This window comes from Hemicordylus capensis, chromosome 17 (genome assembly GCF_027244095.1).
Source record: "Hemicordylus capensis ecotype Gifberg chromosome 17, rHemCap1.1.pri, whole genome shotgun sequence".
In the NCBI taxonomy this organism is placed as follows: domain Eukaryota; kingdom Metazoa; phylum Chordata; class Lepidosauria; order Squamata; family Cordylidae; genus Hemicordylus; species Hemicordylus capensis.
This window is the reverse complement of record NC_069673.1, coordinates 1541809-1556172: the sequence shown is the minus strand read 5'-3', so window position 1 is coordinate 1556172 and position 14364 is coordinate 1541809. Positions and strand designations below refer to the sequence as shown.

General features: G+C 52.7%; 1 protein-coding gene across 5 annotated transcripts in view; it reads left to right on the top strand.

Moving 5' to 3' along the window:
• Window positions 1-14364, top strand: part of RXRA (retinoid X receptor alpha) — a 186796-nt gene that overhangs the window by 122067 nt on the left and 50365 nt on the right. For all 5 annotated transcript variants that reach the window (XM_053282348.1, XM_053282347.1, XM_053282346.1 and 2 more), the window contains one exon: window positions 812-1077. In XM_053282348.1, coding sequence (XP_053138323.1) covers window positions 812-1077 — 266 coding nt within the window. The remainder of the gene's footprint in view (window positions 1-811; window positions 1078-14364) is intronic.

Sequence of the window (14364 nt, the reverse complement as noted above, 5' to 3'; positions counted from 1 at the left end):
TAGGTGAGGCTGAGAGAGAAGCGGCTGGCCCAGGGTCACCCAGTGAGTTTTGTGGCTGAGCAGAGATTTGAACCCGGGTCTCCCCGTTCTTAGCCCAACCGGTCAGCATATCTCAGCCTCGCCCACCTCTCAGGGCTGTTGTGAGGATCTGCTGGGCTAATTCCTACCGATGCCACACTTCGCTCCTTGGATTAAATGTAATAAGAAATCATTACACGATGGATTATAATTTTTTGCGGGAATCACATTTATCAAATCCTTTATAATGGTCGTAGGCCACGATCGTTGCACCAACATACGCCCAGAGATGCACGTTTTGGGCAGTATAGATGTTAAATAAATACAGACAGGCAGACAATATTCTACAGTGTACACTCAGAAACTGCAAGCGTCCTCAACATTTATATTTGCCGGTTGCCTCGCCCACATTTTTCAGAAAATGACTAAAGTTGTTGCTACGCCCACTTTGTTCCTTGCCCAGCTCCTTGTTTTGAGTTTGTCCTCACGGGCAGATTGTGCAAGCTTGGAGACCTAAAACAAAGTAAAGTTGTGCCATCGAGTTGGTGTCGACTCCTGGCGCCCACAGAGTTTTCTTTGGTGGAATCCAGGAGGGGTTGACCATTGCCATCTCCTGCACAGTATGAGAGGGTGCCTTTCAGTATCTTCCGATATCGCCGCTGCCCGATACAGTCCCAGCGGGGCTTCGAACCGGCAACCTCTTGCTCCCTAGGCAAGTTACTTCCCTGCTGCGGAGACTGGAGGTCTCTTTTTCCCTGTGGCCACCCAACCATGTTTCTCTTTCGCCCTGCAGATTTTTCGACTCAGGTCAATTCCAATTCCCTGAGCTCTCCGACGGGCCGGGGCCCGATGACAGCGCCTTCCCTGCACCCGTCCCTCGGACCCGGCATCGGCCACGCCCTGGGCTCCCCGAACCAGCTTCATTCGCCCATCAGCACGCTCAGCTCCCCCATCAACGGCATGGGGCCCCCTTTCTCCGTCATCAGCTCTCCCATGGGGCCCCACTCGATGTCTGGGCCGTCCACCCCGGGCCTTGGGTTCGGAACCAGCAGCCCACAGGTGAGTGGCTGATGGGGAACTCCGGAGGGGGGCCGAAGCATCTTTCCGACAAGTCAAGGCTGCTGCGTTGGTGACGTTTTAGTTTAGGGGAAGTGTGCCTAAGAGTGGAGACAAAGAGGGAGGTTTTCCTCCAGTTCTGAGCATCCCAAGACCTAGGGTCAGTTGATGGAGTTGACTTGGGCATGGCTGAGGACTGACACACATTCCTAGGACTGACGCACATTGACTTGGGCATGGTTTAGAAATGACACACGCCAGGCCCCTCTTCACACGATGCGCTGTTAGCTTGTGAGATTGGAGGTGACTGCCACGAACGTCGTTTTTTTAAAAGTACTGGGGAAATTCAAAGAGGACAAGTCGCTCCGTGGCTGCTAGCTGTGATGGCTAAGTGGAGCCTCCCTGGAAAGGAGCAGGATACCTCTCAGTACCAGATGATGGAGCCAAGAACAGGTGAAGGACCTGTTGATGGTCTTGCCCTGATTGTGAGTTTCTAAACGAGGGCTGAGAGCCCGCCTTGTGGCAGCATGTGTGAATTGTGCCCTTTGCCAAGCAGGGCCTGCCCTGGTTTGCATTTAAATGGGAGGCTACATGTGAGCACTTTAAGATGCCCCCCTTGGGGGAAGGGGCTGCTCTGGGAAAAGCACCTGCATGCTTGTATGCAGAAGGTTCCAAGTCCCCTCCCTGGCAGCATCTCCAAGACAGGGCTGAGAGAGAGACTCCTGCCTGCAACCTTGGAGAAGCTGCTGCCAGTCTGGGTAGACAATACTGAGCAAGAAGGACCGATGGTCTGACTCAGTATATGGCAGCTTCCTATGTTCCTAAGAGATGCTGCCAGTCTGGGTAGACAGTCCTGAGCTAGATGGACCAAGGGTCTGACTCGGTAGAAGGCAGCTTCGTGTGTTCCTGAACGTCTTCTGGCCTGGCTCTCAGTGGGAAACAGAATTCTGGCCTCTGTTCTCTTTTCCCAACCTGATCTCTTTGCAAGGCAGCCAGATGGTTGGCTCCGGAGTGCCTTTGAAGGAGCAGAACAGGATCGCCCCACTCTCATTTCCTTCCTCCTAGCAATGATTTGTTTTCCTTCTCGGGAGGCACGAGGCGGTCAGGTTGATGGAAGATTACGCTTAAAAAAAAAAAAACCCAGGAGAAAAAACCCCCCACATACACACCACCCCCACTGCCGGGAGATAAGCCCTCCCGATAAAAATAGCAGGCGCTGACCACGGCTGCCACCTGTTGCTCGGCTCGCCGGAGATTTGGCGCGGTCTTACACATTCATGGACGGGAAGCGGGGCGGGGAGGGGGGGGGACACCCACCGCGGATCAAGAAATTGGCCACCACCTGCCGGTTGCGGCTGCGTTATTGATTCCGGCCTCTCTCCGGGAGCCGTGCACCTGCCGGGCGGTTGATTAGCCTGATTTATGGCCAGGGGGATGGAGAGCAGGTTCTCCTGGGGAGGAGAGAAGGGTGCTTGGCCTGAGCGAGGGCTCTGTTCCGGACCGGGGGGCCGTTTTGCCGTGGCATCTGTGGGGGGGATTCTCCGCTCAGGCTGCGGTCTCCCAGCCACGTCCTGGTGGCCCCCGGGGCTTCCCCGAAGCTTCTCGGGGATTCCTCTCTGAGGCTGAGTGATATCGAGCGGGTTTCCCTGAAAGAGAGCTTGTCTGGCTTGTCTGGCGTCACGGCCGCCCACGTTCTCCTGCAGGGTTCAGCGGCGGAAGCGTGTGGGGTGTGCTCTCAGAGGGCGCGCCTGTAGGCCTGGCGTTGCCTGTGTGGTATAAGGGCCGCTGTGGCAGAAGAGGAGAGCTGGTCTGGTGGTCGCAAGCATGACTTGACCCCTTAGCTAAGCAGGGTCCACCCTGGTTGCATTTGGAAGGGAGACTTTGAGCACTGCAAGAGATTCCCCTGAGGGGATGGAGCTGCTCTGGGAAGAGCGGAAGGTTCCCAGTTCCCTCCCTGGCAGCATCTCCAAGATAGTGCTGAGAAGGAGATTCCTGCCTGCAACCTTGGAGAAGCCGCTGCCAGTCCGTGAAGACAATACTGAGCTAGATAGACCGATGGTCTGACTCAGTATATGGCAGCTTCCCGTGTTCCTAAGCCCTTCCTATGCGGAAGTGACAAGCCTCAGGATTCAAGACAGGAATCCCTGCCTGGGATTTGGGGTGGTGCTTGCATGGGGCGAAGCTGCAGCGTGGGTTTCTTTCCAGCGACCTGTCATCTTGCATTTTGTGGCACCCAAGGGGTTAAATGCCCCCTCCCCACCTGTCTTGGTCTCCATCCTGACCAGCTCCACAGTCCCTGTTTTAGATCTGAAAGCAACACAGAAGCTCAAATGATGCAAGAAAAGTCCCTCTAATTTAACCCTGAGTTTGTGGATATGTAATTATTTTGACACGTATATCCTGCTTTTCCTCCAAGGAGCTCAGAGCAGTGTACGTGGTTATTTTTATCCTCACAACAACCTTGTGAGTTAGGCTAGGCTGAGAGATGCACGACTGGCCCAGAGTCACCCAGTGAGTTTCATGGTTGAATGGGGATTCGAACCCGGGTCTTCCCGGTCCTAGTCCAGCACTCTAACCACTACACTATGCTGGCTCTCCACACTATGCTGGTATGGTTGTCTACAGAAACTGACGGCCACCCTTTTGGAACGTGGCCCCCAGCTCTCTCTTGCACACAGCTGTGTCTTCATTTTAGCAGTTTGTTTTTAGGCAAGTTTTATTACTGGTTCTATCTTGTTAGCTGCACTGGGGTCTTCAGACGAAGGATCGTACAGAACTATAAAGAGCCAATAAATAAAATAAACAATACAGCTGGCTGGAGGCAAGAGTGCCTCTGAGCATGTCCAGAATTTATTGATGATCGTATTTTTATGCCTTCCAGGGCGGCTTACAACTTAACCAAACAACCAACCAAACCTAAACATCATGTAAAAACACATTAAAGTAAGCAAAACATCAACCCTTTAAAATGCCATGAACTACAAGCCTGATACAACAGCCGTGTCCTCAAAAGCCTTTTACAAACAGCCAGCGCGATGGGGAGATTCTGATTTCGTTTGGGAGGGGGCTCCCGAACCTAGAGAAGTCCCAGTGTTGGCTTGCCACCAAACGAGCCGGTGGCAACCACAAACGGACGTCCCCTGATGATCTCCATAGGTCCCCTGATGATCTCCATAGGTCCCCTGATGATCTCCATAGGTCCCCTGATGATCTCCATAGGGGTTCATGAAGAAGAAAGTGCTCTCTCAAATCAAAGCATGCAATGTGCAAACCACTGGTGGGCTCTTTCCATGCTGCCGTGCTGCTTTAAGACTGGCGTCCGTCCCCCCTCCAAATTGGGCATTGCAAATGAGAATGTGCCCCCGACTGTGAGGATTTGCTCTCTGCTCTCTTAGAACCAGATTGGGGAGGCCAGATTTTGTCAGACCTTTTTGCCCCAAAGTAGGGCCATTCACCACACGGCCTCCCAGAGATGAGCCCACGGAACCCGGGTCACGGGATGTGCCACGCTGCACAGTAGTGTAGGTGCCAGCGAAGAGAGCTGGTCTGGTGGGCACAAGCATGCCTTGTCCCCTTAGCTAAGCAGGGCCCGCCCTGGTTTCATTTGAATGGGAGACTTGATGTGTGAGCACTGGAAGAGATTCCCCTCAGGGGATGGATCCACTCTGAGAAGAGCAGAAGGTTCTTCCAAGTCCCCTCCCTGGCAGCATCTCCAAGATAGGGCCGAGAGAGATTCCTGCCTGCAGCCTTGGAGAAGCTGCTGCCAGTCTGTGTAGACCATACAGAGCTAGCTAGACCAATGGTCTGACTCAGTAAATGGCAGATTCCTCTGTCCCTATGTTCCTACAGTATCTCCAGGTAACCTGAGCAAGCACAGCTAAGCTATGTTTGGAGTTGTACTTTCCTCACAGTAGCAGCTCTTCTCTGACGGTGAGAAATTTGACAGCTGGCTGTTCCCCTCCTCTTAGAAGACCTGTCTGCACTTTCTGTGACATCACAGGAGTTTGGCCAATGGCACAGGCCCGCAGGGGTCTGCAGAATGCCATTTCCGGGCCTTCTGGGATCGGATTTGTGTCCTGCTTTTTCGACAAGGAGAACAAGGAGGCATCTGTGGGGCTACCCTTGATTTCTGCATAACCACCCTGTGAGGTATTCTGGATTTAATGTGACTTGATGCTATCTCGCATGTTCCTGAACCATGGGAGTCCTGCTCTGGCTGTTTACCCTGGGCGGGGAGTTAAGTTTAGTCTGTGTGGTTGGCCCACAGTTTTTTTGGTACCATCTCGCAGGACAAATGCTCAAATTGAAGATTTTTTTTTGCCCGGAGGCAAAGGTTAGGGTCAGGTTTAGGGTAACAATGAACAAATGGCGGTTTTTTTCTCTCTCCGGGGAGTCATCTTTCCCATTTCCATTTCCATGCCTCTGACAACGGTTGATGATGAAACCAGTTGATGATGAAATCGTATAGTAGTGTTTGTGCTTTTGAGACTTTGGAAAGCTTTTAAAACACCCTTGCTGTGAGCGCAACAGTCCGGACAATAAAAGCAAGATCAGACCGAGAGCTGAAAGGCCATCACTAGGGATGTGATTGTTGTGCTTTCGAGTGGCTTCAAATCGTGGCGCCCCCAGAGCCCTGTGGTTGTCTTTGGTCGAATACAGGAAGGGTGGACCATGGCCTCCTCCCACGCAGTATGAGGTGATGCCTTTCAGCATCTTCCTATATCACAGCTGCCCAATAGAGGTGTTGCCCATAGTCTGGGAAACAGACCAGCGGGGATTCGAACCAGTAACCTCTGGCTTGCTAGGCAGGTCATTTCCCCACTGCGCCATTATGTCGACCTTGTCAAAAATTGAACATTCCTCCCCACCCAGATGCTATCAGTGGCCTCATCTGGACTGTGGATTAATGGCAGTCTGACTCTTGGAGTGCTGGGTATGTGGCATTGATCCCCATTTGACCCTCACAACAGCCCTGCAGAGTAGTCCCGACTGCAAGAGCATGGCCACCCGACCACCAGGGATTGGAACCCGCGGCCGCAGCTCTCTCGGCTGCCCTGCTTGGGGAGAGCTGTCGGGAGAGACTGGCGGGGAGGCAGGCAGGCTTGGCTCTTCCTGCCGCTTGCTCCACACCTCCCCAAGGAGAATCCGCCTCGTGCTGCGTCTATTTTTAGCGCCGGTCACGCAAGGCAGAGGCCCGGAAATAAGTCTAAGCCAGCGAGCGGGAGGGGGGGGTTGTCAGGCGGGCCGGCACGGGGGTCTCGCCTGCTCCTGGCGGCGCATCTGGAGTGGGGCTCCTGTACTCATGGCCTGTCTTAAGTGCTTTTTTCTGGCGGAGACGCTGCAGACGCTCACGGCCGGCTGACTCCGGCAATCTGTCCCCTTCTGACTGCTTCCCACCGCCAGGAGGGGCGCACCTGAGCCTGGAGAAAAAGCAGCAGGCTGGGCCGGAGGGAGGGGAGGCAGCCGGCCTCTCCCCACAGACCCCCCCCCGCCCCCGCCCCCCGGTGCTGTCCCTGCTCAGGCCCACAGAGCTCCAAGGTCAATGAAGCGTGTGCCCGAGGTGCGGGGCGGTGGCGGCGGCACTGGGGGAAGGTGTGGAGCATCAGATGGCAGGTGCCACTTGCGATCACCTTCTGCTCGGTTGCCGCGGCAGCTCAAGCGGAGCAGAAGGGCGCTGGGACGGGGCGGAAATGCGCAGGATCACTGAGCAAGGAGGAGACGGACCTTGCTCGCCTTCACTGGGGTTTTTTTTTTTTTAAGAAGCAGGGGATACAACAGCAGAAAATGTTTGGCCCCAACATTGTTCTTGCTCTCTGTCTCTTTCTTGTTATCTTTCTTGCATTGTTGTTATTTTGAGCTCTCCTACTCATCAGTCTGACACAGAGTGGCTTACGGGGGGAAAAGACCGAAAAAGCTGTAAATGATAAGGCTAGCAACAGCGATAATAATATAATTCCTCACCAGAGCAGAGAGAATACTACAGGAAGCTGATTTCTACTGAGTCAGACCCTTGGTCCATCCAGCTCAGTATTGTCTACACTGATTGGCAGCAGCTTCTCCAAGGTTGCAGGCGAGCGTCTCTCTCAGCCCTATCTTGGAGATGCTACCAGGGAGGGAAGCTGGGACCTTCTGCATGCGAAGCACCGGGTTATGCCCCGCTCCCCTATGGGGAATATCTCACAGCACTCACACGTGGTCACCCATCCAAAAGCAGACCAAGGCAGACCCTGCTTAGCCAAGGGAGAGAGTCAGGCTTGCCACCACCAGACCAGCTTGAAAGGTCAGATTCAATGGGTTTGGGCAAACCAGATGCCTTTGCTTGGTGTTCCATGGGGAGAGCATTTCAGTGCCAGGGGAGGGCACCACAGAGAAGTTCCTGTCCTCCCCCCCCGCCCCCGCCACCACCTCACCTCCAGTAGTGAGGGAACCCGGCGAAGGGCCTCTGTCAATCTTCATGCACTTGTAAAAGTGACCCGGCTGCATGCCCTGTAGACATCCAGATGGGATGCCGCGCATAAGTTATGCATTTTTTAAAGGATCGTTTCGTTTGCATGATTTATTCTGAACTTGCCAGTTGTGTGAAGGGGTGGAAAGCGTGCTGAAGACTCCGGAGCTGGACATCCACAAACCCGCTTGCCAGTGGTGAGTGCCCCCAGCCCTCTGGCAAGCAGGACACCCAGCCCCACACAGACCTCCTCCCCAGAGGTCTCCATTTTGGAGAAGGCAAGAAACTGCAGGGATCCCATCGGAGCAGTTTCTTGCCATCTCTGTCTCCCTGTGCAAATGCTAACTGGGCAAAGAGGCACCTTTTAACGTGGGGATTCTCTTTATTTAGCAAGGGGAGGGTAACCGGTCCTCTCCACCCCCCGCACAGCATCCTTCCAGTGACTGTTGCTGGGGTCTCTCCTGAGTTTCTTTTCAGATTGTGAGCCCTTTGGGGAACAGGCATCCATACTTTTTACTCATTCTTTTTCTGTGTAAACTGCCCTGAGCCATTTTTGGAAGGGCGGTATAGAAATCAAGCAAGTAAGTAAATGTCAAAAAGTCCCTTTTCTTGCCTAAGCCCCTCTATCCGTGTGCCAGAAAAGGATCCGGTGGAAGAGAGGGGCTTGTGAACTCAGTGCAAATTAAGAACATAAACATAAGAACAGCCCTGCTGGATCAGGCCCAAGGAGGCCTATCTAGGCCAGCATCCTGTTTTGCACAGTAGCCTACCAGATGCCACTGGGGAAGCCGACAGAAAGGAGTTGAGGACATGCCCTCTCTCTCCTGCTGTGACTCCCCTGCAACTGGTATTCAGAGGCATCCTGCCTTTGAGGCTGGAGGTGGCCTGTAGCCCTCCGACTAGTAGCCCTTGATAGACCTCTCCTGCATGAAGTTATCCAAACTCATCTTAAAGCCTTCCAGGTTGTTGGCTGTCACCACGTCTTGTGGCAGAGAATTCCACAGGCGGATTATGCATTGTGTGAAAATTCGTGGATCCCTGCCTGTGGCCATGTTCTAGACAATTCTGGCATTTGTCTAGATCTGACTGCACCATTACTCTGGCTTCAAAGATTCCAGCGCTCGGAAGTACATCTTTGGACTCATAAGGGCTAGACACATTTTTTTTAAAATAATGAATGCTAATATTCTCTAGCGACTGGATTCTGCACCCAATACTATGTTCCTGTAGGAACCTGGCATTCAGGCAGCCCCGAACTGTACCCAGTGTGAGGAATGACCTTCTGAGATCCCCGTCCTTGACCCTAGGAATGTGGCTGCTTAATTGGACTACTTTGGCAAATGCTTGCCTTTCTACCAAGTTGTGCGCAGCTCTGAAGGAAGCAGCCGGGGTTCTGTCCTCTGGTGCATCTGGGATGAGCTGGAATGGTTGAGCTGACGCGAAGAAGCGACGAATGGTGTGAGCTGCGTGAGAACTAGAGCAAGGATTCCCAAAAGTAGGAGGGCCATTGAGAGCATAAGAGAGCATAAGTGGGAGAGCATCTGCTTTGCACAGGGAAGGTCCCAGGCTCCCTCCCTGGCAGCATCTCCAGGGAGGGTTGGGAGAAACTCCTGCCTGAAACCTTGGAGAAGCCGCTGCTGCCAGTCAGGGTAGACAATACTAGATGGACCAAGGGTCTGACTCGGAATAAGGCAGCTTCCTATGTTCCCCTGTGAGATGTCCAATATCTGGGAGCCCGAGTTTAAGAACCAATAGGAACATAGAGAGCTGCCTTCTACTGAGTCAGACCCTCGGACCATCTAGCTCAGGATTGTCTACCCAGACTGGCAGCGGCTTCTCCAAGGCTGCAGGCAGGAGTCTCTCTCGGACCTATCTTGGAGATGCTGCCAGGCAGGGAACTTGGAGCCTTCTGCATGCAAGCAGGCAGATCTTCTTCCCAGAGCAGCCCATCCCCTAAATGGAAGATCTTACAGTGCTCACACATGTCGTTTCCCATTCACATGCAAACCAGGTCAGACCCTGCTTAGCAAAGGGGACAATTCATGCTTGCCACCACAAGACCACGTCTTGTGCATCTGCATCCAGAAGGTCCCCAGGTTCAATCCCCGATGACGTCTGCAGGTAGGGCTGGGAAAGGCTCCTGCCCGGATCCGTGGAGAAGCTGCTGCCAGTCAGTGTAGCCAAGACTGAGCTAGATGGACCAAGGGTCTGACTCAGTATATGGCAGCTTCCTGTCTTCTTATGAATCCCGTCAGTGGCTGCAGCATGCCTTTGTGCAGAGGAAACGGCACTGCCCTGCATTCCATCGTAACGCCGAATGTCTTCTCCAGTAAACCAAGCTGCCGCTTAGCTTTCTGGTCCTAGCAGGTGGACAGCCCTGCCCGCCGTGGTCAGGATTTAGGCCTCCTGAGTTCCTTTTAGACCGGCGATTCTGTGCAAGAGGACATGGCTGGCCTCCTTCTTAAATATTTCACACACACACACACACACACACACACACACACACACACACACACACACACACCCTCCATGGCTCCGGAGCTCGGGATGCCAGCCTCCTGTGCCAGCTGCCGCCTACGGAGATGTCTCTGCTCCCCGAGGCCATGCTGACAGCCGCACAGGAGGCGCCGCAGGGCAGAGAGGACGCCGCGTCTGCACACACACACTCCTGCGGCGTCAGCGCCGAGGCGGCCACCCGCCGCGTCCTTCCTTGTAAGGGCAGCTGTCCCAGCAAGGTCGCCGGTTTCAGACCTCGCCCCAGCAGCGCTTTGACTGGCCATTTCCCTCACTCTTGGCTTCGGGCTTGCCGCGGAATCTCGCGAGTGGAGGATGGCCGCGGACAGCCGGAATGCCAGATCGCGGACTGGGCAAAGAACGTCTCTCCTCAAAAGACTGGCGACGCCATCACCGGGGCAGTCTCAGGAAGGTGGACCAGCCGTGGAGATGGATTGCATTGGCAGAGGGTTGTGTGTGTGTGTGTAGAAAGTGGATAGAGAGAAACTCTTCTCCCTCTCCCATTCTAACACTAGAGCCAGGAGTCATCCCATGAAATTGATTGCCGGGAAATTTAGGACCAACAAACGGAAGTATTTTTTCTCACAATGCATAATCCACTTGTGGAATTCTCTGACCCAAGATGTGGTGACAGCAAACCACCTGGATGACTTTAAGAGGGGCTTGGATGACTTCATGGAGGAGAGGTCTATCATCGGCTACTAGTCTCTGAGTACCAGTTGCAGGGGAGTCGCAGCAGCAGGAGGGAGGGCCTGCCCCTTTCAGCTCCTGCTTGTGGGCTTCCAGCAGCATCTGGTGGGCCACTGTGTGAAACAGGGTGCTGGACTAGGTGGGCCTCCTTGGGCCTGATCCAGCAGGGCTGTCCTGATGTTCTTATGGTGGTCCAAGGACCCTTCCTTATTAAAAAAAAAAGGGGTATGATGTGGTTAGCTAGGTCCCCAGTCTGGGGGTAGACCTCTCCTGAATATGGAGGTTCTTAGCTGTCATGGTGAAAAGCTGATCTCTCCTCCATGTATTGGTATGCTTAGGCCAGAAGTCTTCAACCTTTCCATCCCCAAATCCAAGCATTTTTTGTGGGGGGTTGGTTTGGATGCCATCTGTCAGGGATGCTGAAGCAAATCCCTGCACTGTGTGGGGGTTTGGACCAGAAGGCCTCCAGGGTCCCTCTCAACTCTAAAATAGAGATGTCTCCTAAAAGCTTTTTATTGTTCGGTTCTCACCAAAAAGTGATTACAAGGTGTCGGGTTTGCTTGCTGAAATCTGTTTATATGCAGCTGAAATCAAGACTTGAAATGCCTATTTAGCTACATAAGAACATAGAACAGAAAAACAGCCCTACTGGATCAGGCCCAAGGAAGCCCGACTAGTCCAGCATCCTGCTTCACGTAGTGGCCCACCAGAAGCCCACAGGCCAGAGCTGAGGGCATGCCCTCTCTCCTGCTACTGTTACTCCCCTGCAGCTGATATTGAGAGGCATCGTGCCTCTGAGGCTGAAGGTGGCCCACGGCCACCAGACTAGTAGCCATTGATAGACCTGTCCACCATCAATCTGTCTAAGCCCCGTTTAAAGCCATCCAAGCTGGTGGCCATCACCACATCCCATGGCAAGGAATTCCATAGGTTAATTATGCACCATGTGAAAAAGGACTTCCTCTTGTTGGTCCTAAATTTCCCGACCTTCAGTTTCATGGGGTGACCTCTGGTTCTAGTGTTGTGAGAAAGGGAGAAAAACCTCCCTCTGTCCACTCTCTCCACTCCATGCGTAATTTTATACATCTTCACTCTGTCTCCCTGGCATATAGCCACCAGACTAGTAGCCATTGATTGGCTGCACCCCCCAAACAGGCAGCAGCTATGTTAGTTCTGCTATGACATCATCACTGCTCTCTCTCTCTTTCTCTTTCTCCTCCTTCTCCTTTTTTTTTTTTGGAGACCTAGTCATTCCAAGTATGGAGAGTGAAGTTGCTTGCAAGAAATCTGACCAAAAACCATGATTTTGAAAAAATCCAGAAGGCACAAGTCGTGCATAGCATGCCCCTCATCTTCACTCCAACATCACCTGTATTGCCAGCGAAGAGACGTGCCATGGTGCAGGTGCATCCACACATGGCAGATTCCCTGGATTTCCTTTTACGAATCCTTTCCCAGCCACTTTCAGTCATCTGCGCACAATGAGTCCGCACAACCCAGTCAGGCCTTCCACACATCTTGGAAGGCTGCGGGGAGGTTGAGCAGTGCTGATGTCATAGTCGGCTCAGCCAATGGGAGAGCACTCTTGCCTTTCCCGGGAAACGTGAACTTTTAAACAGAGTTTTTAAAACAAACTACTTCATGCAGGTCAGGGGGAAATCACAACACGACCTATTGGTGAGTTGCTTAACGGACAAAGACTAATAAAAATGCTCTATGGGAGACCTTCATAATCTGCACGTTCTCCATCTGTGGTTTCATGTATCTGTGGTCAGGTCATAAGCACTGTGAGATATTTCCTTTAGGGAATGGGGCCACTCTGGGAAGAGCCCTGCCTGCTTGCATGCATGCAGAAGGCTCCAAGTTCCCTCCCTGGCAGCATCTCCAAGACAGGGCTGAGAAAGAGAAATTCCTGCCTGCAACCTTGGAGAAGCCGCTGCCAGTTTGTGAAGACAATACTGAGCTAGATAGACCAAGGGTCTGACTCAGTATATGGCGGCTGGCATGTTGCTATGTGCAGAATGAAAACAGTGGTTAGTGTTGGACTAGGACCGGGAAGACCTGAGTTCAAATCCCCATTCAACTATGAAACTCACTGGGTGACTCGGGGCCAGTCATGTATTTCTCAGCCTAACCTACCTAAAAGGGTTATTGCGAGGATAAAGATAACCTTGTACCCCGCTCTGGGCTCCATGGAGGAAGAGCGGGATATAAATGTAAATAAATACCTGCTATTCCTGAGTCGTCGGAAATGACTGCTGACATCATTTCCGTCTGCTATTTTGTGGTTCTTTTCTCCCCAGCAAAAAAGCCCAAAAATCGGAGGATTTACCGACTTGGGGGGCATTGCTGGAGAACTGAAGAGCAAGATATGAGTACGGCGGATATTTATTCCGCTTTTCAACAGAAGCTCCCAAAGCGGCTTACATAGATATTACTAAATTACATACATATATACATACAATTTAATTAATTTAATTTAATTTAACAGAACATATTTTATTTTGGTCCTTGACCAGAAACATTATCACACACAACAGAACGTGATTTGCATAAGATATATCAAAACTTAGCCACTGTATTGGCATATTTATGATTAAAATTTGACAATAAAATTTTTTAAGAGAGACTCATCTGGATAACCAGGAAATTAATTTAATTTAATTTATACATACCTACATACCTACATATTTCTGCTTCCCACTTTCCCCTTATGATTTCCAGCTCACTTTAGTGTGCCAAGGAACCTAACCCAGAAATCCCCATAAAGTGAAGGTGTCTTTATTTGCTGTTTTGTCATCCCTCCGAATAGGTGGGAACCCCACAAATAAAGGGACTTAGGAGAATGAAGCGAATGAAAAGAGATTTCGGAGACATCCCCGCTCTGTGATCTGGCTAAACGGCTTCCAAAGAGGAAAGCCACGCTGGGCCGTTTCAGCCACGACAGCACGTCCCACAAAACAGTTGTGTCACCCAGCCGAGCAAGAGACCTCTGGTCCCCAGGGCATCCGGAGGAGAGCTCGGCTCACGGGAACACGGACGTTCCCCATCGCTTGCCTTGCTGTTCGGCGGGGCCCGCCTGCGAGCATCTGATGCTGTGGTCGGTCCACCTGTGCTGGCAGCATCGAGCGCGCGTAAGAGGAAGGTCCAGCAGGCGCCGAGGGCGGGCGGGGGGAAGCGGGACCCAAGAGGCGCCGTGGTTTCCAGGTCAGCAACCCAAAGCGGAACTTCAAGGGGAGACGTGCGGCCGAGGGAGCCAGCTCAGCAGCCGCTTGTGGTTCCTGCCGGCTTGTTTGTGTGTGTGGGGGGGCAGGGCGGGGGGCAGGTAAGGCTCTCTGCCCTCTCCTCCCCATAGGCGGAGGATGAAGGGGAAGCTCCCACCCCACTCGCTGCCATTGCAGGGCCTGTTGCTTAAAAACAGGCTCGGATTAATGTGGCAGTCCCGAGCATCTTTTCTTGAAAGTGAACACAAGTCAGGGAGGGGGAAGCATGTTTAGGATGGAGTGTGTGGATGTGAAATAGGTGGTTAACCCTAATAGGATTAGGGTTAGAGAGCTGGCCCTGTGGCAGCAAGCATGCCTTGTCCCCTGAGCTAAGCAGGGTCTGCCTTGGTTGCATATGGATGGGAGACTTGATGTGTG